The sequence below is a fragment of the Leptosomus discolor genome, chromosome 12, assembly GCF_034619465.1.
Source record: "Leptosomus discolor isolate bLepDis1 chromosome 12, bLepDis1.hap2, whole genome shotgun sequence".
Classification (NCBI taxonomy): Eukaryota; Metazoa; Chordata; class Aves; order Leptosomiformes; family Leptosomidae; genus Leptosomus; species Leptosomus discolor.
Window position 1 is genome coordinate 14,426,453 of NC_141402.1, and position 26,784 is coordinate 14,453,236.

General features: G+C 44.8%; 1 protein-coding gene across 1 annotated transcript; it reads right to left on the bottom strand.

Moving 5' to 3' along the window:
* Positions 1 to 730: 730 nt before the first annotated feature.
* Positions 731 to 26,784, bottom strand: PTPRJ (protein tyrosine phosphatase receptor type J). Its single transcript, XM_086472006.1, has 25 exons — positions 26,610 to 26,784; positions 26,080 to 26,147; positions 25,581 to 25,599; positions 24,367 to 24,537; positions 23,326 to 23,592; positions 22,506 to 22,772; positions 19,591 to 19,857; positions 18,704 to 18,970; positions 17,297 to 17,563; positions 15,802 to 16,068; positions 14,625 to 14,891; positions 12,573 to 12,860; positions 12,189 to 12,323; positions 9,492 to 9,702; positions 9,233 to 9,351; positions 8,575 to 8,662; positions 7,484 to 7,525; positions 6,464 to 6,551; positions 5,290 to 5,380; positions 4,352 to 4,425; positions 4,065 to 4,199; positions 3,538 to 3,657; positions 2,607 to 2,767; positions 1,998 to 2,133; positions 731 to 1,273 (listed from the first exon to the last, which is right to left on the bottom strand). Exons 1-25 carry the CDS (start codon positions 26,782 to 26,784, stop codon positions 1,115 to 1,117), a joined length of 4,149 nt encoding a protein of 1,382 aa, XP_086328132.1. The 3' UTR covers positions 731 to 1,114.

Here is a 26,784-nt window from a genome sequence, read left to right on the forward strand (position 1 = left end):
CAGTAAAACCAGTCAATCTGTTTGGGAGTGCTTGGACACTTGGAACCTTAGTTTTGACACTTTCACAGATTTATATATTTGAGGAAAAACAACAACAATGATAAAAAGACACCAACCTGAGTAGAACTCTATTAGAATAGAGTGATCATTATTCAGTAAATCATATATTGCACCTTTAAATAAATCATTATAAACTGTATAAAAACAGGAATATCAGCCAGGAACAGGGAGGAGCTATTCCGACCTTCATACACACCCACACACACCCCCGCACGCTCATTCACATATTCACTTGCTCAGGTTTTTTTACTACAGTTAAAGCTCGGAGTGACAGACCGCACTCCTTTCCCTCTAGCAGAGGCACCGACACGTTAAGGCAGGGGCTATTTGTGGTGAAATGTGAAAACAAAGCTCACCTCCAAACTTCTGGAGAGTCCTGCCAACAGTGCAACTACAGTTAAGTTTGACATAAGCCTTATTTAAAAATCTGTGTTCTCATTAAGAGTTTCAGTACAAAAATAGAATCTCTGCTGTTTTTTTTCTAGAGTAGCAACTAGAAAAGGCACAATTTCCAAGTATAAATGTCCATTTGAAGGAGCTGTTTGTACTCCTTTTTTAAATAAAAAGGAACACAGAAAAAAATAAATCACAGAGGCACGTATCTATTAGCTAAGTAACCAGATACAGTAGATAAAGTATGTTCCTGAAACTTATAATTAAATATATTAAAACAGCCCACAAGCCTGGTGTCTGTAAATGAAATCATATAAAATTGTAATAAAAAGCTTGTGTTATTATTTTAATATTTAAATTCTAGTTCACTGTTCATACTGCAAATGCTATTTCATCTATCAGTACTGTTAAATTCCCAAGAAAAAGCAAGATTCCTCTGTTAACTTTAAATAGTTTTGCGTGTGTGTTTGTTGGTTAAATATCCATCTGCGGCTCCGGCCAGCATTGTGCTTTCCCTCCTGCAGATCCCATCTTCGATACGGACAGAACTGGAGCAGCCAGACACGAGACGCCGCGCACCAGCCCGGAGAACACCAGCAGAACATCATCTCCCTTTCCTGCGCGCAGGTACCACCTCCTGGAGACGCTGAGTCCTCCCAGGCTACGCGTGGTAGCCGTTGGCCTTCCCAAAGCCTGGCCCAGGGGTGAAATTTTCATAGATGGCCATTGCTGTCATGTTTTGGTAAATCAGATCTGTTTTCTTGTCTTTCTGGGATCTAATAATATCCATAACACACTGGTTTAGGAAGACGTACTGGTCCTGATGGCGGAAGGAAAAAAAAAAAAGAAGGTAATACATTTCTAGAAAATACCTGAGTTTGGAATTAATTCTGCTCCTGAATATACGTTTTGGGTGCACTGCACTGAGTGTTATCACAGAGTGTTTCTCAGAAGTTATATGTATAGTTCATAGAAAATAGGGCTGGAAAGGACCTTGTGATGTCATCTGATCAACCCCCCCATACAAAACTAGGATTGAATGTACTATCAAGCCTAACACCCTCCTAAAAGACTTTCACAGTGGAGATTTTACAGCCTTTTTCATATCAGCTTGAGTTAATCCACACACCTTTTCGGATCAAAGTGATAATTTCAGCAGGAACTGCAGAACACAAAAGAAAAGATAGACATCGAGACCACTTGACTCCAGATAATCCTGGCTCACAGCTACAAGGAGAAAACTCCCATGGATAAAACAAGCTGCAAAACCCCCCTTTTCCAGGATTTCATTCTTCCCAGCTGCAAATGCCAGTCCTCCAAAGCACTCTGTAAAGAGACTGCTTGGATGTACTACAGCCCCTGGCTGCAACTACCGTTGTGGGAAGAGATGAAGCAGGAAGGAGGGAAGTTAAGGAAAAAGCAAGTCCAGATTGCTCCCTAACATCCTATCGTCCTGTAATTCTGAGCTACATCTTGCATTCACCCTTCCTGAGTCGTGACGCACGCTTGGAAAACACCAAGTGTTGGACCACAGGCAGCCTTACCTCAGTCTGCACCATTAAAGGCCGGTGCATGCGGAGGTCGTACACCACTCCGTACACGTCCACTGTGTTCTCCATTTCCATCTGCTGGATCAGGCGGTCGATGGCGATGAACGTCCCTGTCCTCCCGACACCAGCGCTGCAACGACACGGGGAAGCTGTTTCCTGCTTTCTCTCAACCACCTGCTCACCGGTAGCCCAATGACGAGCCAGTAAAGCTAGAAAGATGCTCTCTATTATTTCCATGGCACAGGTAGTAAAAGGCTCTGCAGCCCAGCGGGGTGGTTCTTACCATCACCAACAGGGATCTTACCATCACCAACCACACTTCTGGGCTTCCCAGCCTTGCACTTGCACAAGATTACCCATAAAAGCACTTGAAAAGGCAACTTTTTCAGCCAAGTTTTCCAGGCTAGGAGAGAGGGTCTATTCTAATGAAATTAGCGTTGCTATGTTTGTGAAGCACAGCACAAAGGTTTTAATTCAGCAGGGTGAACAGCCCATGTACTTAAGCAAAGACTTTTTCCTCTCTTTTTTTTTTTCTTGAGAAAGAATTGTTCTTAAAAGAGCCACAAGGTAAACGTGTGTCTAAGACAAACATGTTCTTCCTACCTGCAGTGCACCAGAGTAGGAGAGTCGATTGGATTTTGACTGCTGTACTCATGAACAAGGTGTCTGAAGTTGATGAGAAGGTCTGTTGTCTCCGGCACTCCATGGTCTGGCCAGGAGGTGAAATGGAACTGGCGCACCGTGTGGCTCTCGGGTGTGTTGGACTGGAGGAACACACATTAAAAAAAGGAAACGGGGCTTCAGAGGAGCAGCAGCAGGGCTTCCTGCCGTAGGTGCTGGGCAAAGCTCAGCTTCGATAAAGATGCCTGTTCCAAACTGTGCGGTGATTTCATCAATGATATTTCTGTTTCCCTCTTTCTTCCACTCCAGTAGAGAACACTCGGAAATAATTTCCTTTTACTTTTCACTTTAGCCTAAGATCAACTCTGCCTCATTACACTTGCTGACAGAAATGGGGTGAATTGTTCAGTCTGGCAGACGTCACAAGTATCAGCACAAGCACAACTTTTGGTGCAAGTCTCAGGGAAGCACGAGCTGCAGGATCACTAATGGGGCAACCAGTAACTCCCGTTAGCAGGCTGGATTTTGCGGGCAGATCCCCTTCTGCCACAGGGAGGGTCTTACTGACAACTCACTCCCAGCTCTGGATATGTCACTAAAAGGCTGTTGTGAGAAGCCAGGGCACATGAACAAACGCACACACAGAAGTATCACAGGAATCTCATTGTCAATAAGCAGCGTGGCAGATTTTTAAATCAGACTTTTGGCAGAGAGCAGACCAATCCATTCAAAGCCCCAAATTGAAATAAACCACTTTTGTCCTTTTCCCTCAGGTAACTTTGAATTTGATTACGTTTTAGTGAAATTATTATATTCTGTCACTCCAGTGTTGCTTGACATATGAAGTCACAGTGATTACAATAAACCACTTCTGCAGGTATTTATACACTAACGACCCCGAGGGGGTCCTCACCTTTTCTACAGTGAAGTCCCTTATTGTCCATTCTGGGAGGACAATCTCCGAGACCATTGTCACGATAATGTCACCGTAGCTCTTGGACTGTTTGTCTGGCCAGTATTGCTCACATTTCGTCTAAGAAGAGAGTTACAAGGTCAGACACATGACATGTTACAGCAACAAAGCAACTGACTGTTAGGTTTCAGTAACACACCACCTGAGGCAGGGCTAGAAAGCCCGTCACCCATCCCAATGGCAGGAGAAGCTCTACCAAAAATCATTCTTTAGGGAGAAGAACCCACCCTTAGACAGCAATTCCACAACCCTCCTGAGACAATCTATTTTGGTAGTCAGCAGATATAAAAATGGGAAAAAACAAAAAACAACAAAAAAATTTGGCTTATTTAATTTAGAAAACAGTCTTCCAGTAACCAGACAGTTGTTCAAAGAAAGTGGTCAGTCTCTAACCTGTGAGGGTAACAAGAAAGTTTGGAAAGATCCAACCAACTTCAACAGACAGTTCAGTTTTAATAAAAACATACCCGGGCTTGTTCAACACATTTTGTCAGCATAACAATGGAGTAGATATTCTTTTCCCAAATCATGCGCCAGAAGTCTTCTATAGTATTGGGTAAAGGACCCTGTGCAGCAATAAATGCCTTCTTTGAGTTATAGCCCTAAGAAGAAAAAAACAAAATCAATATATATACACACACACACGCGTGCATCAGTGAGACACAAAAAGCTGCTTTTAAGCATCACTTTGAGCTGTTAAGTCTACATCATAAAAATAAATATTATATTTCATTTCAACTAATAAAGCACTTACAGGCATATAGTTTGCATTAATATAATCATCAGTTGCAGAGCTTTGATCTGAAAGTTTAACACGAGAAATGTCATCTGCAGAAAGAAAAAAAGGAAAAGAAAATTATGAATATTACAACTAGAACCTTTCAAAATACTGCTCATCTAATGCATGGTTTCTAAATAGAAGGTGGTTTAGAACAATGTGCATTTTAAGACTAGGACTATAGGAATCATAAACAGCAGTAGTTTAGAATTTTTATTATAAAAGCCTTCAGAAAAACAAGCAGCCAGGATAAAGATTCAGAATACTCCGTGTGTTTTGTGCTGGGTTTTGTTGTTGTTTTTTAAAATGTGGTCTGGTTTTGCCTATTTAACCCAACACAAAATTTACAATAGTTTTAATTACTGGAGAAAAATAGGTAATTTGTCTCCCACGGCCATTGCAGCTGATGTTTATACTCCAAAGCATCCCTAAGCACCTGCCACTGTTCACCTTCCAGTTCCTTCTCACACTCTGCTCTGTCGGGTGCCTGCAGACAGCCTGGCAGGGCTCGGGCTCTCAGTTCACCTGCAAAGCTGGCCAGCGGGGTCTTACTATTCCTCATAGCTCTGCACATCTATCTGTCTGCAGTCAACCGCTGACCTCTTGTTTTTACAACCCGGACTGCAAGTTTCTCACAAATAGAAAATTAAAGTTATTTAAATAAGGGAAAGTTCTTTAAGGGGCTTTCTTGAGGGAAGGTTTGGGAACTGTAGGGAACATTCCTGAGGGAAAGCTCTAGGTTTGCTTATACAGTGACTTTGGGAAAGCAGCAGCCCAAATTCATTCATTTGGAAATGGACATTAATCCCTCTTTGAAACCTGTGGATACTATTAAAGCCAGATTAGCCAAACCCAAGGTTTTTCACCTAAAACCTCAACCAGCAGAAGATGCAAACCCAAAAAGAGTAACTCACATGGTAAGACATTGTTGTATCTATTTTTACCCCTGTTCTCAGCAAGTTCAGCAGCAAATTTGGGCTGATGAACACCGGCAGACTTGAGTTCCTACAATAAAAGAAGGATTCATGAGCATCTGGTCCCGGTTTAGGAATCATATGGAAACACACGCCTGAAACAGACCAACGCTCCAAACACTCTTGGCCTTTGCTGTAGGAGTAGGCATCGCAAACTGGGGCGAGTGACAATAGAAATCATCTTTTTACAGAGTGGGAGGGTGACAGTGGCAAACCTGGTAGAGAAGGGGTTAATACCGAGTGTAGGGATAGCAGCCTGTTTAGAACCCAGAGGGGGGCTTTAAAGAGTTTTGCAGAAATACACGACAGTGCTGCCCTCAACGGCACACTCACTCTGACCCCCCGGCAGCGAACTACTCAGCCTCAGCATGAGCTTTGCAGACAGTATGGGGGACAGGGAGCAAGTACGTCATGAAAGGACTGAAGGAAGCAAAATCTGAGAGGAAGGCAAGGCAGAGCACCACCCTGCAAAGAACAATCAAAGGGACAGAGTTTGATCTGGAAAGAAGAAAGTCAATTAATAGCGTCAAGGAGATGAAAATAAATAAATAAATAAAGGGATTCTTTAACGGCAGACACGAGGACACACAATCCTTACTGACACTTGATTCCTGTCTTTTGTACCTTGTAACCACTGAGCTTTAGCACATTCCACAGAAAACCACTTATGGTCAGTAAGCAAATGGCAATTGCTGTTTCTCTGACTGCTCCTTTGGGCTGCTCACAGGTGTGGTTTGCAAATCACACCTACGCACTGAGGTAGTCAGTGATATCAGCAAGAGACCTGCCTTGCTGTGTAGAAAAACAAAAAACAAGATAAAACCCCCAAAACACAGAGAAGTTAAATCGCTTTCCCCTAGGCTAACTCTTGTGCGACTAGGGCAAGGACTCAGGAGACCCTGCCTCGGTGAGAGCTCTGACAGCAGGCCATGCCGTAAGCTCACAGGTAGATTGTTCAGGATGTGAAGTATTTACCATGCACTTCAACCGAATTGGGAAGGCTATACACGCAGCTTAATAATCTCTGTACGCTCGAGGAGTACGCTCCATAGGAAAGCTAATTTGCCCTTCCAAAAATACTTGTCAGGAAGCTCCCTCCACTGAGGGCACATACCTCATACTCTTCAGCAAAACCACAGTTGGAGTCAGCTTGCTGCTTCTTGAAGTAGGACTCAAAGTTCTCCACTTTAATCATTTTTGATCTAAAATGAGAAAAGCCATGTATGGGTAACTGGTATTAGGTAAATAAACCATGAATTCAGTTAATGTGTTAGAAAGTGTGCTTTACTTACTTCTTGACTCTTCAGGGGAGGGTGAGGGGGAAGAAAAAAAGGTTGATTAGACACATGCAGCTGTATTTTTCACTATGTGAATCTAAGAATGAAAGCATGACTGTTAGTAGCAGTCACAAAACTGTGCATTTACAGGGAACAGGGCATCAAGCAGAGCATTTAACTGATCTGTTAAACAGAGGAGAGACTAGCACGTCCTTCGGGGGAAGGATATCACAGAAGGTGTCAGTCAGCTGCTTCGTTACTCCTGTCAGATTGGCCCCATTCCCTGGCGTATTTTACATCAACTATCGAAGTCTACACAGGCGGGACTTCATGGGCTGCTCCGGCCTTGCCTTGCCATCAGCACTACCGCAGGTGCGAGAACCAATCATCTGATCCACCTGCACTGCCTGTGGCTTCCAGTATGTCATGGTCACGCTCCCACGGCCAGCTTTTCCGATCTCAACGTTATCCGAATTAATGGCTCAGCACAAAGCAGTCATAAAGCAAAGGAAAACTGAGGCCACAGTGCAGAATTTTGCCTGTATGTACTTATCAGTCATTTGGATTGTTTCCTCAATGTGCACGGAAGCCTGTGTTTCATTTGAACATCCTGTTTTCAAAACTACATGGAGCACCTCTGTGTCTAACAGCGATTCACAAAGCAAGCACTCAAATCCCTAAGTCTCCATTAGTATCATTACTTTTAGTCTGCAGGCTGGAGTCTTTGAATTCCATGAGGAATTAATACTGCAAAATTCTGTATCAAAGTGCACAGAAAACAAGTATCACGGTTCAGAGTAAGTTTTGCAAAGATCACTTGAGCTCAGAAAACCATGTGTGAAAAGATACGGACTTACTTAATTGGAGAAAAGGACACTTCAGTGTTTCTTTTATCTTTCCTATAAGGCAAAAGAAAACAACACAATAGGTACACAGTAGAATTTAATGGAATGCATATGAGATTTCTGACAACAGCTATTTCCTGTGCCCATTCAGAACAATGTCTTTTAAAGCATCTCATTCGGTGTAAAAAAGCTCTCCTGAGGCAAACCTCACACCTGGACTGAGAATAAAATACTTCACCCTTCATTCAGTGACGTGGTGCAATGGGACTGTTTCTTTCTGGCAGAACCAGAGCATAACGCCTGACCACAAAGCACAGAGTTTGGTGGAGGAAGTACACCTGAAGGACCTGCATCACTAGCTAACAGCTCAGGAGAATTGCTACTACCCTCAGAATCCCTGCAGTGACGTGCCAGTGGTCCTGACGGGGGTGGTTCAATGAAAATAAGTGTTCCTAGCCATAAAAGAAGCTCTTCTCATTATTGGCTACAGCTATTGGACATGCTTATAAAATTAACAGCAAAGAAACTAAGAAAAGTGGACTAAGGGCCCTACAGCTCACTTTAGAAAGGCTGTACCATCTGATCAGGAGCAGGAAAAAGCCTTTGTGGACTCTTAAGTCCCAGATTATTTGGAAAAGACTGGAAACTGAGAGATCAGCTCAAAGCCTAGGCAGCGCATTAGCTTCTGGAAACTCCAGAATGGAAGTTTCATGTGACAGGCCATCAAGCAGTTAAAAAGGTGATTAATGGATAATTTAAAATAAAACCACCTAAGATACCATTACACATGTCTTTTAGCACAATGATTTGTGATGTTTACTCACTTCTGACTAAATTACTTCATCAGCATGCATGAATTCAGAAGAGATAACCGAAACCAATCTTAACTCATTAGTTTGTAACTATGGAGTTGAATAAAGTCATTTAACCAGATTGATACATCAACTCTAATCTGTAAAATACGAGACTTTTTATAGAATGTATTTTAAAGCATCATGACAGCAGTGTATAAACCCGAAGGAGAGGGCTTTTTAGGAGAAAGATACAGAAGTAAAATACTGGTGTTCCTCATCACAACAAATACAATAATGAACACACGCTACCTTTTCCTTCTCCAGAATATGAAACCCCCTACAGTGACTACAGCCAATATAGCTAAAAGGCATCCGATAACGGCTCCAGCAATAACACCTGATAAGAGAGAACAAGTATTACTCATTACCCATTTACCTCTCTGGTAATGATCTAACTCAATCAACGTGCTACAAGAGAACCTTGCAAGTGACAGAGCACACTCCACTCTACTAAACGTCTTTTCTTTACTGTATCCTTTGGCAGTACCAGTATTGAAAGCTCATTAAGAATAATACACCAAGGATGATAAATTAATAAAAAATTGGGATTAAAGGACTAGTCTTTGCATTCCAATACACCCGCTTCCAATCTACCAGATTTGTTAGAATATCAGGTGCTTTTTGCTACTTGTTTCTGTACCAAAGACTCACTGTGCCATCCAATCCCTCTTACCGTGCCACAAGCAGCACAGCTTTGGTTACTTCCACAGTGGAAGTCATCCATGGGAAAAAGAGGTCACCCACAGTAGCAGGAAGGTATGAATTTACAGAGCTATGTCGCTGCAAAGCTAGAAAGAAACAGTCCATGGCAGAGAAATCAGCGGGTGTTTTGCTATTATGAAACTTGCCATAATTAGGGAATCTCCATGTGCCAAGCTGCCAGTCCTGTATTTGACAGTAACTATACCTGGATCCTGGGGCAGGAAAACCACGTCAGAACAGGGTGAAAATGACACATAACTATCTTCCCCCGCAATGATGTTGGCCACAGTAAAGGTTATATTAGTGAAGCCTGCAACACTTGCCCTGTTGATAAGGGAGAAGAAAACAACAAGCAGGTACATTACATGGTTTTAACAGCCTTAAGATCTGTAAGCTTTACATTAGATGATCTTTTAGATTTCAACTGCAGCAAAATTAACCAAACAGTGGTTTGAAATAAATACCTGTATGAACGAAGTGGAATCAATGGTCCATTTTCGTAGCCATACATTGTGTTTCCCTTGCCTACGTCAACGATGTTGATACCATTCTGAGAATGGAAAGAAGGTGATTTTGCCTGCTCTGTATCTACAACATATGTTACATAGGTGACTGTCATCATCTTCTTGAAATCCTTGTATGTGCTGTTCAATTTAGACTTCAGAGACCCACAACCTTCGGAAAAAGCAAGGATATAAGTGTTATACATCATCCACTGATTTTGTATCAATCGGCGCAGTGGCTGAGATGGTCACATTAGCCACAATGGTCATTACTCCACACATGCTGCCTGAAATGAAAGGCCAAGTGCACCAGAACCTCAGAAATCTCTCCTACTGCAGTGCAATCTACTGAACTACCTCCCTACACCCCAGTGTTACTTGTTTTAATCCCCCTTTGGTTTTACTTGTACCATGTATAGTGGAGCTTCTCTGTAAAGGCACGTTAGTGCCGGATTCTGGTGTCTTCCTGGACAACCTTCACCAGACAAGCCAGTCGTATCCATACATACTCTATCAACTATCACTTGTAGAGAGTACAATGCAAACAGCGCAGAAAAAGTCAATTTGGTATTTGGTAACATTCTGCTACCCAACCAGCATCAAGCCTCATTTAGGGTGACACTAAACTCGTCCTGACCTATACGTCCTTGCTGTGTCTTACAAGAAGTCTCACAGCTAAACCCTAAGAGATAAAAGAGTTAATTTCTGCCTTTTCTTGACATAGAGAAACATTGGGCAAAACAGTGATCAGAGCAGTTTCTTTTCCAGAAGACTAAGAAGAACAGGCTACCACAGTCAGTGGCCAACAGGACACCACCTGCAGAACAGCATCACTTTACAGTGTCTGTTGTTGGAAGATGAACCCTAGAAACTTGAGGCAGTGGAGGCATATATGGCCTGAGAGGTAGTAAGCTCAAATTACCAGTTGTTCAACAACTCAAGAGCAAGGAAAATGATGTAAATATTCCAAGTGTGGCAGGAGGAAGAAGAATCTTGCTCATCGACTGAAGTTTGCATACATGGCTCTCTACTGACTACCTTTACAAAGCTAAAAGCTCCTTCTAAAAGCAGATATAGTATTGAATTAATCTTTAAAAAGGAGAAGCCTTGCAGGAGCTCTGAAAGGTGGAAAAACTCTGGTTAAGTTTTCTACAGTTGTGTAGACAAGGTCTGATCTGCCACCGGGGAGCTGATGGCTCGCGGCCCCCCAACTGCAGCAAAGCTCTCATCAGCTATAACTGTGCAGGAAGAGGGTGCAATACAGCTCTTTTAAAGCACTCGCATGGTTGCATTAAAAGCAGCTGAGGTTGCCATTAACTCAGTTGCCTAGAAATGGGTGTTCAATACTATCTGAGATACGGTGTATGTCCTGTCTGGTCCCTAGTTTCCATTCCAAAAGGATGTACATCCCAGGTTATAGCTGCAGCTCCTTGTGGATGTCTTGGATATCACCCTAGGACATCTCCAACCGCCTTAGACACCACTGCTTACACAACTGAATAAAGCCCCCTCTGTCCAACCTAAAGGTAACGATGTTGTTTTAAGACAGTGAATCACATCTCAAGCATATTAACGCTATTTCAACTCCATAAAGCTGAAGTGATGCTTGGCTGTAAGGATGGTTTTCTGCTCCTATCAAAGCACTCAGACTCTATATATTACAGATACAGGTGATCTTCCTTCCTTATTTCTCTCAATCACGCCTTGAAAGTCCTCTTTCTTGACTAACTTGCAATCAAAACCCACACAGAAGAATGCACCGAATCTCGTCAAGACTAAACAGGACTGGCTTAAGGTACAAGCAGAGCTGTTGCTGCGTGCAAGAGACTGACATTCCAATCAGCCGCTCTGGGGCAGCTGAGTCGGCATGTGAAAAATGCAAATTTTCTGCACTGATGACAGAGACAGACAGGCAGGCAGGCATTTCTTGGACATATATCATATGGAAAACCACAGAAGAAAGATCTACAGTCAAACTGCTGCAAGATGAATTTCCACTGTTAAGACAAAGGGTAAGCTTGGACAGTTTCCCCCAATGGGGATTTGACATCTCCATTAGCTGCTTTATTCCTCCAGTCCACTGGCAGAAATGAAAAGAAGTTCAACTAGAACCTCCAAAGCTAAGTTCCTTAATTTTATGATTTATCACTAGACATTCACCAATGAAAGTCTCTTCTCTGTTTTGATACTTTAAAGGGATGAGTTTGACAGACTACCCTCCAGCTTTCCCTGGCATTCGACCTCCACTTTTTTTTTTTTTTTTTTTTTTTTAAAAGATGTTACTGCAGGTATCTTCCAGCTGAAGAAGGGAGGGGAAAGACCTCTCACATTCCAAAGCTGCTTTTATTAGTAGCTTGGAAAATTATGTGGCAGGAATCACTGGCAAATCGAGATGGCAACAGCACAGTGGCAATACGTAGGAGACATACAGAAGGGTAGGCCAGGCTGGAAAGGCTGAGTGAAAACAGTGGCTTTCTGAAAACAAGGAGTGATCTCACTTCAAGCAAGCAGGATATTTCCATCATGATTTTTGAAAGGTAATTGAAAATACTGAGTCAGCTTCTTCTCTATCCATTTAACACCTGTTTAGAATTTAAACCATAATGCTGTCTGATAAAGGGTTTTGCACAGCTACAAGATAATATCTTAACATCTTACCTTGTTCTTCTGTTGTGATCATTACTGCATAGGCTTTTAATGGTCCATTCACTGACTCAAAATCAGAGAATTCAACAGATAACGAGCTGTGACTGACTGCCTTGACTAAAGGAGCTTTGCTTGGAGCAGGTGGGTCTATAAACAGAAATACTTTTTAGTACCTTAATAACTGATAAAGAAAAGTTTTCCAAACAAGAAAAAGCTGTAATACTGATGCTGTTCATACAATACATATTTCTTGTGCGTTGCATTAGACTGTGTGTGAATGTAGTGCTTTATTCATCACCTGTAGGCTGACAACGTACTGCAGTTTGGTATTCTGCAACCATGAAACTAATATTTCAATCCTACGAATATCCTTCATTCTCAAATCTTAACACTTACCAGTAATGCTCGTATTACACACTTTGTGCACTGGAGGGCTTTCAGAACTGTTTGAAAGAGTTGCAATAACCACAGTATAGGTGCTAAAATAATCTAAAGATGCTGTTCTGAAGGTTTCCTCAGAGCCTTCTCTCAGGCAGAGTGGAGCCTGTTCTTCTTTTTCCCATGTGTCATTAAGTATTTTAATTTTGAAGCCAGAATTGTTACCAGAAGGACATTCCCACTTCAACATTAGGGAAGACTGCTTGGCCACTGGTTCACACTGAAATGAATTCACTAAGGCAGGAACTGAAAAAAAAAAAAAAAAAAAAAAAAAAAATTAAAAAAATAAAAAAGAGGAGTAAGAAATTGTAAGTATTGTAGTAAATAGAAAGAGCTGTCTATTTGTAAGTTCTGTGTATAAACATCTGTAAAACTTCCATGTTCCTTTCCACTTTTAAAAAGATGAAGCTACTGCTGACAAGGACTTGCTACCCTATGAGGAAGAGAAGTATTTAGCACACTAAGTACACAGACATCATTTGTGCTAACTCCTCTGCAGACAGGCGTACGGAGAAAATTTAGGCATCTGTCAAGATCAGCAAAGTTTTCAAAATACTGTTCAACCACTGAACATACTACTCTAAGAACATTTTTAGAGAAGTATGGAGATTGACACTAACTCCCTGTATAATGATGTAAAACTCTCAGTAGCCAACGAATAAGAAAACAAATACAAGCTCCGCGCATTAAGAGCGCAGCAGCAGCCATCCTTAAGAGCAGCAACTACAACTTGTCAGCTGTGTGAGAGTCCTACAGGACACAATATAAAAATTGTAACCCGATGACCAGATACAAAAAGATACTTAAAAAGCTAACGTAGCAGTTACACTGACAAGAAAGGTCCCTCTAAACTAAACATCTTATAAAACTTGGCCTTCAAGACCAAAACTCTTATAACTTCTACAATTGTAACACACAGCATTACTTCCTCTCTTGATAAAGAAGAATTTGGTCCTTCCAAATACAGGGACAGGAGACTGATGGGTTAAATTATTTTGTTATTGAAATGGGGTATTATCTTAAGAAACCAAGGAGAAGCAGAATTGTGTACCAGAAGCAGCACTTTTAAAGACAGATGCGAGTGACTGGGACTTATTTGTACTACTTTTTATGAATATTTCTTTTCCTTCGGTAATGCTGTCAACTACTCCTACGAATACAGTGAAAATATAGAAGGTTCCAGGGTTTATGTCTGTAATAACAGCTCTGGCGATGCTGGATGTCTGTTTTCCAGAGGAGGAACTATGACTTTGGATCTCTACCCTGTAGGTGTAGTTAGAAGAAGTACCATCTGTGCTCCATGGGGAAAATCAGAGCGCAACATACTCTGCCTGGACATGGAAAAGAGCTGGGCTCTGTGAAAGTCAAGACGAGACTCCATCAATGCTCACGAGTATTTGCTTTCAAACACAGACAGAAAAAGCAGAGGCACAGCCACACTTCCACATTTTGGGCAGACTGAGCATTACAAGCAGCCCAGCAGCGCTTTCACAGTACCACCACTGAGAGCTCTGGGACAGATTCACTTCACCTCAGCCAAAACGGGACAAAACGAAGGAAAGGACATGGCAGCGCGTATTCACAACTAGGGGGAAAACTGGCCACAAAACCTAGCATGAGGAACAAGGAGTACCTCAACCTTCTCTTCTCCACTGACGAGCTGTGAGCAAAGCAGCGTGGCCAGGAGCCACGCGGCACAGTGCTTCCCACAGCGCAGCTGCAGCACAGGCCCCTCCAAAGGGGGAAGTTTCCCAGGCACAATGCACTCTGGGAGCCCTTCAAAATAAGGCCCTGAGGGACTCATGCACAAGGAAGAGAGGCAACAAACTCCCCCCCCCCCGCCCCAGAACTCCCTTCCACATATTAACATTGCTGAGTGCAGGCAAGCCACGTGCAGCACTTCTGCCTGAAACAACTTGTATTTCAGCCCCCGAGCAGGCAGGCACAGCCCCAAGCTGCACAGGAAAATCCAGACCACCAGGAATAGGGCTGCAAGCAACCGTGACTTACTTGTATACAGGTCTATGGACACTCCTTCTCCTTCTGTCTGACCATCATTCACTGCTGCAAATACTGTGAAACTGTACATTGTCCCAGGGAGTAACTCGGTAATTTCGACACTGGCAGCACTGGACGACAGGTTCCTGACAGAGGGACCGTTTGCAACCTCTATCCTGTACGTGTAGGTGCTGGAAGCAGTGTCGTTCACTGTCCACGTTAAGCTGACTTTCTCAGCACCAACATATTCTGCCTTGAGATCCAGAACTGGGCTGGGCTCTGAGAAAGGCAAGACAACAATCTGTCAGCCTGCAACAACATCTGCTCACACACCCGGACACAAGAAACACAGGCACACCACGACTTCCCCCCCTTCACACGACTCGTTGCTCAGAGTGCAGGAGCACCCCAACAACATGCCCAGATGCTCCTGGAAGCTTTGCACCAGTGGGCAGCTAAGAGAGAACTGAAGAAAAGTCATTCTGGGTGGGATTCATCTCCCTTTGACACTCCATGGCAGAAGCACGGGTCACCACTGTGCCAGCACTCCCAGTATTTCGCTTGGGAATTCAGAGGTGTGGTCAGGAAAGATAGAAGGTTTCAGGAGAAGGTGGGGGAAGCAGACGGTGGTATATTGGTGCACAGAAGAGGTAATGAACATCAAGTATCGCTGGAAGAGGAACAGAGGTGATGACTCACACACCCTGCTCCTTTGCTGCCCTTTGTGCCCGAGCTCACTCCTGAGCTAGAGCTGCCTAAAGTTCACTCTCCTGCTGCAGCCCAATGGCAACCGCAGGCCCACAAATCACACAAACTCCCTGGGCACGACACACTGTCTCCATGTGGGAGCCCTTTAAAATAAGGGTCCGAGGCCCCCATCCTCCAAGGAGTGGAGACAGCAAAACTGCCCACACAAATGCCAGGCCAGGGACGAAGACTCTCAGGAAAAGTTCCTTCGTTGTGTCACGGGCCATAGTGACCAACCTTCAACAATCGCTGGTTTTGAGTGAGTTTGGTTTACTTTGTTTTTAAAAAGAAGGCTATGTCTTTTCCACACAAACACCTCTGGCTGCAGGCAGGCAAAGCACAGCACCTCTGCCTGAAACAGTAGTAAATTACAACCCTCAGGCAGGTGGGCACAGCCCCAAGCTGCACAGAAAAATACAGACCACCAGGAACCGTGACTTACTTGTATACAGGTCTATGGACACTCCTTCTCCTTCTGTCTGACCATCATTCACTGCTGCAAATACTGTGAAACTGTACATTGTCCCAGGGAGTAACTCGGTAATTTCGACACTGGCAGCACTGGACGACAGGTTCCTGACAGAGGGACCGTTTGCAACCTCTATCCTGTACGTGTAGGTGCTGGAAGCAGTGTCGTTCACTGTCCACGTTAAGCTGACTTTCTCAGCACCAACATATTCTGCCTTGAGATCCAGAACTGGGCTGGGCTCTGTGAAAGGCAAGACAACAATCTGTCAGCCTGCAACAACATCTGCTCACACACCCGGACACAAGAAACACAGGCACACCACGACTTCCCTCCCTTCACACCACTCATTGCTCAGAGTGCAGGAGCACCCCAACAACATGCCCAGATGCTCCTGGAAGCTTTGCATCAATGGCTGGGTAACAGAAAAATAAGACAGAGGCATCTCCAGTATGATTCATTTTCCTTTCCCATTCAAAAGCAGGAGCACAGGTTACTGCACTGCCAGCACTCCCAGGGCTCCCCCTGGCAATCCAGAGAGGCAGGCAGGAAGGAGAGAGGAGTGGAGGGGAAAGACCATGGTGGTGCATCTCTGCACAGCAGAAAGTGGGGAAGATCAATCATCACTGGAAGAGGAACAGAGGCGATGACCGAGGCACCCTGCTCCTCCAACCCTCGTACCCTGCGCTCACTCCCATGGCAGAGACCATCTCCAAAACCCTTCTCTCCAGCACCCCATTCTCTGTGCGTGTTCAAAACAGGGCAACTTGCCATTACAGCCAGGCAGCACAGCACAGACTTTTGGGAATTGATTGGAAAGGCAGGAGCACACACAGAGCTACATTTCAGGACAACACAAATGACAAGAACAGGCATCTGTGTTCTTTCAAATACACCCTGTGGAACGACCAGGCTGGGCTACAGCCTTGCAGGCTCGCTCCAAAGTGGTCCCTCCAACACCATGTGTCAAGACTTTTGATACTCAAAATGGCAAGTTATTAGATGGCCAAAGAGGCTCTCCTGAACTAGAGCTGCCTAAATCTCACCAGAGCTACCCAAATCTCACTCTCCTGCAGCCTGATGGCAGCAATGGGCCCCCAAATCACAGAAGTTCCCCTGGCACAATACACTCTGTGTGGGAGCCCCTTAAAATAAGAATCAGAGGCCCTCTCCTCTAAGGAATTGATGCAACCTCCATTCCCAAATTTAGAAGGGAGAGGTCCTCAGGGTAAAAATCTCTTCTCTGCGTTGCCAGCCTTGGGGACAAACTTCACCAACAGCTTTCTATCGGGGCAATACTCCTGCACTTTTCCACATCCCATGCTTGGCAGATTGGCCAGGTCCAGAATCAAAACATTACCTTTGCCTAAAACAGTAGTAAATTACGACTCCCGAGCAGGCAGGCACAGCCCCAAGCTGCACAGGAAAATCCAGACCACCAGGAATAGGGCTGCAAGCAACCGTGACTTACTTGTATACAGGTCTATGGACACTCCTTCTCCTTCTGTCTGACCATCGTTCACTACTGCAAATACTGTGAAACTGTACATTGTCCCAGGGAGTAACTCGGTAATTTCGACACTGGCAGCACTGGACGACAGGTTCCTGACAGAGGGACCGTTTGCAACCTCTATCCTGTACATGTAGGAGCTGGAACCAGTGTCATTCACTGTCCATGTTAAGCTGACAGCAGTCATACCAACGTATTCCGCCTTGAGATCGAGAACTGGGCTGGGCTCTGTGAAAGGCAAGACAACAATCTGTCAAGACAGAGAAATAAAGAAAGAAGAGCGACAGCCACATTTCCCTGTTCCACACAGAATGAGCATTATTCGTAGCCAAGCAGCACTTCTACATTATCAATGTCCAGTTTCAGACATTCATGCTGGGGCATCTCTGGAAAGACCACAGGAGTTCTGAGGGATATTCTCTTTACTTCGTTTCACATGCTAAAGTAATTTGTTTCCACAGTGGGTTTCCAGACAGAGAAACAGATGGAAATTGGGGAAGGAAGCCGAGTGCAGGGTGATCTTGGTCTGTTAACTCAAAATTGTACCCACAAGTCTTAATCTGAGCCCTTCAGCCCAGCCTCTCCTCAACATCAGCAGAAGGAAATGGACCTGCTTAAGCAGGTCCAACAGCTGACCCACCCTGGGGGGCTGTGTCTGCCAGCCTGATTCAGGATCAACACTAGGCAGACAAGACTCATCCCAGGCAGGCTAGACAATCTTATCTACTCAGGAGCAGCTTCAGGGCACACTGCTTCTAATTGCTTTGTAGGGATGTTGCCTGTTCCCTTTCCACCCCTGAGCTAGACACAAAACGAAGATCTTCTCCTCCCATCTGTCCCTTTGATCTGGAAAAAGGTGCCATGGGCGAAGCTGACAGAAAAGGCACCACACTTGATAATGTGGCCCTCGGCACTACAAAGCCCACGGGAGCCCCAGGCCACCGACTGCACAAAGAGCTCAAAACAATCTTCAAGAACAAAAAGGCTCTGTGATCCTGGCACACCACGTCCTTTGGTATAAGCTGTGATAACCTGCTCCCAGAAGCGATGTAGGGGGCCTATTCAGCCCTCAAGTCTAGAGAAAGTCATGTTGTTGTAGCAGCTGGATCTCTACATAGTCTTGAGCAGCCAAGCTGATGCAATAACTGCTTTACAGGCAACACATGCACACAGAGATACATACAATCTCAGTCCTTTTCCCTTTTACCAAAGGCTGCTTGGCATTCATGCTCACAGGCACCTGGAGCAAAGCAACATCACAATGAGAAAGGGAACAAAGTTGGAAACTCGGAAAACCAAGGTTAAAAAGCAGGTCAGTTTGTACCAAACTGCATGTTTACTAGCAATTGAGAGGCACCACTTCCTTACTTGTATACAGGCTTATGGACAATCCTCTTCCTTCCATCTGACTGTCATTCACTACTGCAAATACTGTGAAATTATACATCATCCCAGGAAGTAACTCATTAATTTCAGTTTTGGTGACACTGGACGTCAGGTTCCTAACAGAGGTACCATTGACAACCTCTATCTTGTACATGTAGGAGCTGGAAGCAGTGCTGTTCACCGTCCACGTTAAGTTCACAGAAGTCATACCAACATATTCCGCCTTGAGATCATGGACTGTGTTGGGCTCTGTGAAAGGCAAGACAACAATCTGTCAGCCTGCAACAACATCTGCTCACACACCCGGACACAAGAAACACAGGCACACCACGACTTCCCTCCCTTCACACCACTCACTGCTCAGAGTGCAGGAGCACCCCAACAACATGCCCAGATGCTCCTGGAAGCTTTGCACCAATGGGCAGCTAAGAGAGAACTGAAGAAAAGTCATTCTGGGTGGGATTCATCTCCCTTTGACACTCCATGGCAGAAGCACGGGTCACCACTGTGCCAGCACTCCCAGGGCTTCTGTTGGGAATCTAGAGAGGTGGGCAGGAAAGAGATGAGGATGGCGGGGAAAGAAGGAGTTTTGGGTTTTTTGTTTTGGTTGTTGGGTTGGGTTTTGGGTTTGTTGTTGTGGGGGATTTTTTGTTTTGGGGCAGGGGGGGTTAGAGGGGCTTCCATGTTTTTCAAAAAAAATAAAAACATCTCAGGGCTATGCTTCCTCTACACATTAACACCTCATTCTTAGTAGACAACCCAGGTAAGGCTAGTATTGTATTTCAGCCCCCAAGCAGGCAGGCACAGCCCCAAGCTGCACAGGAAAATCCAGACCACCAGGAATAGGGCTGCAAGCAACCGTGACTTACTTGTATACAGGTCTATGGACACTCCTTCTCCTTCTGTCTGACCATCATTCACTGCTGCAAATACTGTGAAACTGTACATTGTCCCAGGGAGTAACTCGGTAATTTCGACACTGGCAGCACTGGACGACAGGTTCCTGACAGAGGGACCGTTTGCAACCTCTATCCTGTACGTGTAGGTGCTGGAAGCAGTGTCGTTCACTGTCCACGTTAAGCTGACTTTCTCAGCACCAACATATTCTGCCTTGAGATCCAGAACTGGGCTGGGCTCTGTGAAAGGCAAGACAACAATCTGTCAGCCTGCAACAACATCTGCTCACACACCCGGACACAAGAAACACAGGCACACCACGACTTCCCTCCCTTCACACCACTCGTTGCTCAGAGTGCAGGAGCACCCCAACAACATGCCCAGATGCTCCTGGAAGCTTTGCACCAGTGGGCAGCTAAGAGAGAACTGAAGAAAAGTCATTCTGGGTGGGATTCATCTCCCTTTGACACTCCATGGCAGAAGCACGGGTCACCACTGTGCCAGCACTTCCAGGGCTTCCGTTGGGAATCTAGAGAGGTGGGCAGGAAAGAGATAGACTGCACTAGAGTATTTCAATTGGAAAGGATCTACAACCATCATCTAGTCCAGCTGCCTGACCACTTCTGGGCTGACCAATAGTTAAAGCTTGTCCGTATTGTCCAAACGCCTCAATCACAGGCTCAGGGCATGAGCCATCTCTCTGGGAAGCCTGTTCCCATGTTTGACCAACCTCTCGGTAAAAAAATGCTTCCTAATGTCCAGTCTAAGCCTCCCCTCACGCAGTTCTGAGCCATTCCCATGTTCCTGTCACTGGATACCAGGGAGAAGAGCTCAGCACCTCCCTCTCCATGTCCCCTCCTCAGGAAGCTGCAGAGTGCGAGGAGGTCACTCCTCAGCCTCCTTTTCTCCAATGTAGACAAACCCAAACTCCTCAGCCACTCCTCACAGGACATGCCTTCCCGTCCTTCCACCAGCTTGGTTGCCCTCCTCTGGATGCATTCAAGGATCTTCATGTCCTTCTTAAATTGTGAGGCCAGAACTGCACAGAGCATGGGAGGTGAGGCCGCACCCACGCTGAATACAGCAGGATAATCCCCTCTCTTGACCAGCTGGTTATCCTGTGTTTGGTGCCCCCAGGATGCAGTTTGCCCTCTTGGCTGCTGGGGCACACACTGATGGCTTCTACTCCTCCTCGATAAACATACTGAACAGCTCTGGCCCTAGAGTCGAGCCCTGAGGAACACCACTGGTGACCGGTCACCACCCAGATGTAGCCCCATTCCCTAAAACCTTGGAGCTCTGCCCTTCAGCCAGCGCTTCACCCAGCACGCTGTGAACCTGCTCACCCTGCAGCTGGACAACTTGACCAGCAGGATGCTGTGAGGAACAGTATCAAAAGCCTTACTAAAATCCAGAAAAACTACATCCACCGCCTTCCCTTCATCCACTGGGCAGATGACCTTATCACAGAAGGATATCAAGTTAGCCAAACAGGACTTTCCCTTTGTGAGCCCCTGTTGATTGTGCCTGATGACTGCATTATTCTTTAAACGCCTTTCAGTAGTACCCAGTACAATCTTCTCCACAGTTTTAACGTGAGCTGAGGTTAGACTAACAGGTCCGTGGTTTCCTGGGTCTTCCCCCATGCCCTTCTTGTAACCTGGAATAACTCAGGCTGGCTTCCAGTCAGCAGGGACCTCCCCGGACTCCCAAGAGCTTTGGCAGATGATCGAGAGGGGTCCTGCCATAACATCCACTAGTTCCTTCAGAGTTCTGAGGTGAATCCCATCAGGCTCCATGGACTTGTGACCTTTCAGCTGATACAGCTGGTCCTTTACCATTTCAGTGCCCACAAATGGAAAGTCACTGTTCCCACACTCATGGTCCTCTGACTCAGGGGACCAAGAAGCCCAAAGTCTATCAGTATTATTAAAGATTAAGGCAAAAAAAGCATTGAATGCCGCTGCTTTTTCTCCATCCCTGTTAGTCAGATGACCATCTTCAACAGCTGTCGGTCCAATGTTTTCTTTAGACCTCTTCTTGCTATTAACATACTTTAAAAAGCCTTTCTTGTTACCTGAAACAACACTGGCCAGTTTCAACCTAACTGAGTTTTGGCCTTTTGTGTCTTCTCTCTGTATATATGAACCATGGTGCTGTAATTCTCCCGCGAAGCCTGACCTCGCTTCCAGAGAGCATACAGTTTCTTTTTGCCTCAAGATCCATGAGGAGTTCCCTGTTCAGCCAAGCTGGTCTTCTGCCTCACTCACTTGACTTTCAACACAGCAGAACTGCCTGTTCCTGTGCTTCTAAAAGGTGGATCTTAAAGAATGACCAGCATTTGTGGACTCCTAAGCCCTCAAACACAGATTCCCAGAGTACTCTGCTAAGTAGCTCCCTGAATAGCTTGAAGTTTGTTCCCTTGAAGTCCAGGGTAGTAACTCTGCTGTCTTTTTTTTCCTCATTTCACTGAAAATTTTAAACTCAACCATTTCATGGTCACTGTGGCCAAGACAGCCACCTACCATCACATGTCCCATGAGTCCTTCTCTCTTCACAAATAGCAGCTCTAGGAGGGCATCTTTCCTAGTTGGCTCACTGCATACTTGTGAGAAGAAGTTATCTCCCACATGAGATGAGGATGGAGGGGGAAGAAAAGATGGTTTTGTTTGGCTGGTTTTGCCTTTTTTGTTTGTTTGTTTGTTTTTTAAAACCAGGATATGTTTTTTCCACACATCAAGACTCCAGGCTTACTAAACAGCCCAGATTAGGCTCCAGAATTAAAACATCACGTCTGCACACAACAGTTTTCTATTTCAGCCCTGAGGCATGTAGGCAGAGCTCTGAGCTGCCCAGAAGAACAGGGCTGCAAGCAACCGTGACTTACTTGTATACAGGTCTATGGACACTCCTTCTCCTTCTGTCTGACCATCGTTCACTACTGCAAATACTGTGAAACTGTACATTGTCCCAGGGAGTAACTCGGTAATTTCGACACTGGCAGCACTGGACGACAGGTTCCTGACAGAGGGACCGTTTGCAACCTCTATCCTGTACGTGTAGGAGCTGGAACCAGTGTCGTTCACCGTCCATGTTAAGTTGACAGAAGTCATACCAACGTATTCCGCCTTGAGATCCAGAACTGGGCTGGGCTCTGTGAAAGGCAAGACAACAATCTGTCAGCCTGCAACAACATCTGCTCACACACCTGGACACAAGAAACACAGGCACACCACAACTTCCCTCCCTTCACACCACTCGTTGCTCAGAGTGCAGGAGCACCCCAACAACGTGCCCAGATGCTCCTGGAAGCTTTGCACCAATGGGCAGCTAAGAGAGAACTGAAGAAAAGTCATTCTGGGTGGGATTCATCTCCCTTTGACACTCCATGGCAGAAGCACGGGTCACCACTGTGCCAGCACTCCCAGGGCTTCCGTTGGGAATCTAGAGAGGTGGGCAGGAAAGAGATGAGGATGGAGCAGAAGGTTAGGAGGGAAGATAGTTAAAACAAAACCATCAGGGCTATGTTTTTGCTGCGCACTAACTTCCCATGCTTCACATGTAGCCCAGATCAGGCTCCAGGACTAAACTATCATGTCTATACACAACAGTATCGCATTACAACCCTCACACATGCAAGCACAGCCCCAAGCTGCACAGGAAAATCCAGACCACCAGGAATAGGGCTGCAAGCAACCGTGACTTACTTGTATACAGGTCTATGGACACTCCTTCTCCTTCCGTCTGACCATCATTCACTGCTGCAAATACTGTGAAACTGTACATTGTCCCAGGGAGTAACTCGGTAATTTCGACACTGGCAGCACTGGACGACAGGTTCCTGACAGAGGGACCGTTTGCAACCTCTACTCTGTACGTGTAGGAGCTGGAAGCAGTGTCGTTCACCGTCCACGTTAAGTTGACAGAAGTCATACCAACGTATTCCGCCTTGAGATCCAGAACTGGGCTGGGCTCTGTGAAAGGCAAGAAAAAAAAACACCAAACAAATATTCTTTTAACCTGAAAGAATATTTGCTGACAAACACATAAAGGAATCTTCTCCCTCCCCTACCCAAATAACAAGTCTCTGTAAAACAGTAATCAGCCTGGAAAAATAATCAAGCCATCCTTATATGTTGCAAGGCACACTTGCTAGCTCTGCAATCTACCTCCTCAAGTTTCACTTCATCTCAAGGAGTAAGTCTAGGTGCAGCAGTGATTACTGTCCTGCCTCAGCTCTCAAGCTTCATGCAGGTGCTGAGAAAGACTTGAGCACACATCCTGCTGTTATTTTTCCCTAAGCTGGCTGTCCCAAAGAGTAGAGCCTTTCTGGCTGCAAGACTCACACATCTCTCCTCTAGATCCATGCTACAGCACCCTCTATACCAGGCAGAGCACTTCAGCCGTACTCGGTTCCCTATGTATTTCAAAGCCGTATTTCACAGCATGTTTGAACTGTTGCAGCTGTACCCTAAAAAGACGTAACAAGCAGGGAAGGGAGCACGAGCCTAACAGTAATAAAACTATTTCAAGGCCATGCACCAATCTCAGCGTCAAACTGCACTCCCCGTCAGCTGTGCAGATACACTTCTTCAGCTCATTCTCTACACCAGTAAGGCAGCTGGATCCGCGCCCCTGCAATGCTCTTTGCACTCTGGGCTAGAGTTTGGGCTTAAAATGCTAACGCGGTATAAAAATCACAGAACACCCTGAAGACGCACATCCCAGTCACATTCCAAAGCACTTACGTGTTACATTGTTCTGATCACTGATCACCCCGTCGGACAGTGACACATCTCCAGCTGATCTTCCAGCTCCATAGATTTTGTTCCCACTTGTAGAGTTTACTGATAAACTATCATTACTACTGGTTCCTGTTTCTGCAGTTACATTTTTTGAGCTGCTGCAATCCTCAGTGCCTGAAAGAAAGAAGACAAAGCCATAAGGACCTTGACAAAACTTCCAGGTTTCCCATTTGCAAAGATATAGTCATTTATAGATAGCGTGCACAGACCCACAGTCGTTTTCCCAGTTTGCTCTCCTACAGAGATTTCACTGCACTTTTCCTGGTTTTACCACTTTTAAGAGATGATTTGAATTAGATTAAGAGATTGCCACACTATTTGGGTCATTCACTGTCTCTATTCATGCTTTGGATGAAAGCCACCACGATCTGCTCTTTTTTTTCAGCACACTTTTGTTTGAAAAGAACTGAATGAACTTGCAGCCACATTCTGCGTGTGTATTTTCCTCACGTATAACAAGCAGTTAGCTGCTTTACTTAACCTGGCATAGCAATTTTGTCTCTTCCCCTCAGTGTATGCGCAAAAAAGTTCTCATCTTCCCACAGTGTGTTCCTGCTCGCAAGGAAGAGACACGGCACGCCTACAGCAAACAGCCCTGGTTGATGCAGGGCAGCCCGAAGTGGGGAGAGAGTTGGCTCAGGCCCGGACACTGAGAGGCCCACCCAGGCGAGGCTGAGGTTCAGCGTTCAGGTAGAACTTGTCTGCAAGGACTTTTGGAAATTTCTGCCACACGGAAACTTGGCATCTTGGCAAGTACAGCTGCTGCTACACTCGCTTCAAAAAATCCTTAAAGCATCACTTTGGGTGTCTTGTTTTGTTTTGAGGTTTGCTTGTTTTGTGTGGCCTTTAAGTATATTTTCCAATCTTTCTAAGCACGTTATACCTGTACTTGATTTTACCAGAACTCTTTACAAACCGAAAAGGAAAGGGTTTGAAGTACACATTTATATCTTTAAATACCCTTAAATGCATTGCAGGAATTACAGTCACCAAAACAAGTCATTTTACTTTTTGGAATGCTCTTTCTAAAAATTCTTTTCAGGAAGGTTGGGGTTTTTTTTAATACTTGGCTGATACTGTTTGATCTTTCTTGAAAGAAATAAAGATAAGTTACATTAAAAAATATATATATAATTGAGCAACAGAATGATACTTACAGGCAGTTGTACCTCTGACCTGGAAAACAAAAACAAATAACAGAAATTAAAACTTTAAAACTACTGGAAGCTCAAATAAAATAAGGACTGGTTTAATTAACACATGGGGGGGCCGGGGGGAAATCAGTTAAAAAAAAAAAAAAAATCCATATTTTTCAACCTGCAAAAGATACAACTAAAAATCTACTGACATAAAAATAACATCAAAAGTATACCAAACTATTACTGAAAGAAATCAAACATGCTGGTAAATGTTTCCACTGGTGTGTTTTTTTTTTAAAACCAGTTTATTTTGTCACAAAACTAACCTGCATAACATATGCTGATTAGTTTGCACGTATAAATTTAAAAACAAAACCTACAAGACCTTAGTCAAAACGACATGTTAGTACCTTCGACACTATCCTACAAAAAATGGCAGATGTGAATCAGGTTTGTTTTATTCATAAGGTTTCTCCTTCCATCCTGTTGCTGTACAAGCTTTCTTATTACTTCTCACAAAAGAGTATTTTGCATTTTCTGAAACAAACTCAGCATAGTCAAAGTTCAAAACACTTGGTATGTATTCTGAAATCCAGTTTATATATATGAACATATCCATAAAGTATCAGCAGTTGTTATTTAACTGCAGCCTGAACTACTCTGCTAGCAACACTGACAAGCACACTAGAATTTGCCTTTGAAAATATTTTTTAGTCTTGAACTTCATGCTTTTACTTCTGAATAAGCCGTTTCCCTTCCTGTTAGCGTGCAAACTGGCCTGTAAATTGTTTCCTTCATCTCCCTCCCGGTGGCAGCACAAAATGCTCGTAAAGGAGTGAAATAAAAGCCTCAGACTGAGGTCTGCAGGCCCTTGAGAGGAGAACTGTGATTTCAGAGACCCTCGCAGCCAGCGGACACCAACCGACTGCGGCAGCCACTTCTGCCACGTAACAAACCGATGCCTGCAGCAGCGGTACCAAGGATTACATACAACCATTCACTTGCAGAGCTACACATGACAAGGCAAAACCCCGCATGCAGAGATACCTGTCCCAGGGACAGGCAGGTCCCCAGCGTGGTGCTGGAGATCCACAGGTCCCAGGGCCTTGGGCCAGGGAGGCTTGCGGGCACGGGCTGTCCCTGCCCGTGCACCTCTGGGTGTGCTTTTGGCATCACAGCGGGCGCAGACGGAGGCAGTCTCCAGTCCCGGTGGCTCCGACAT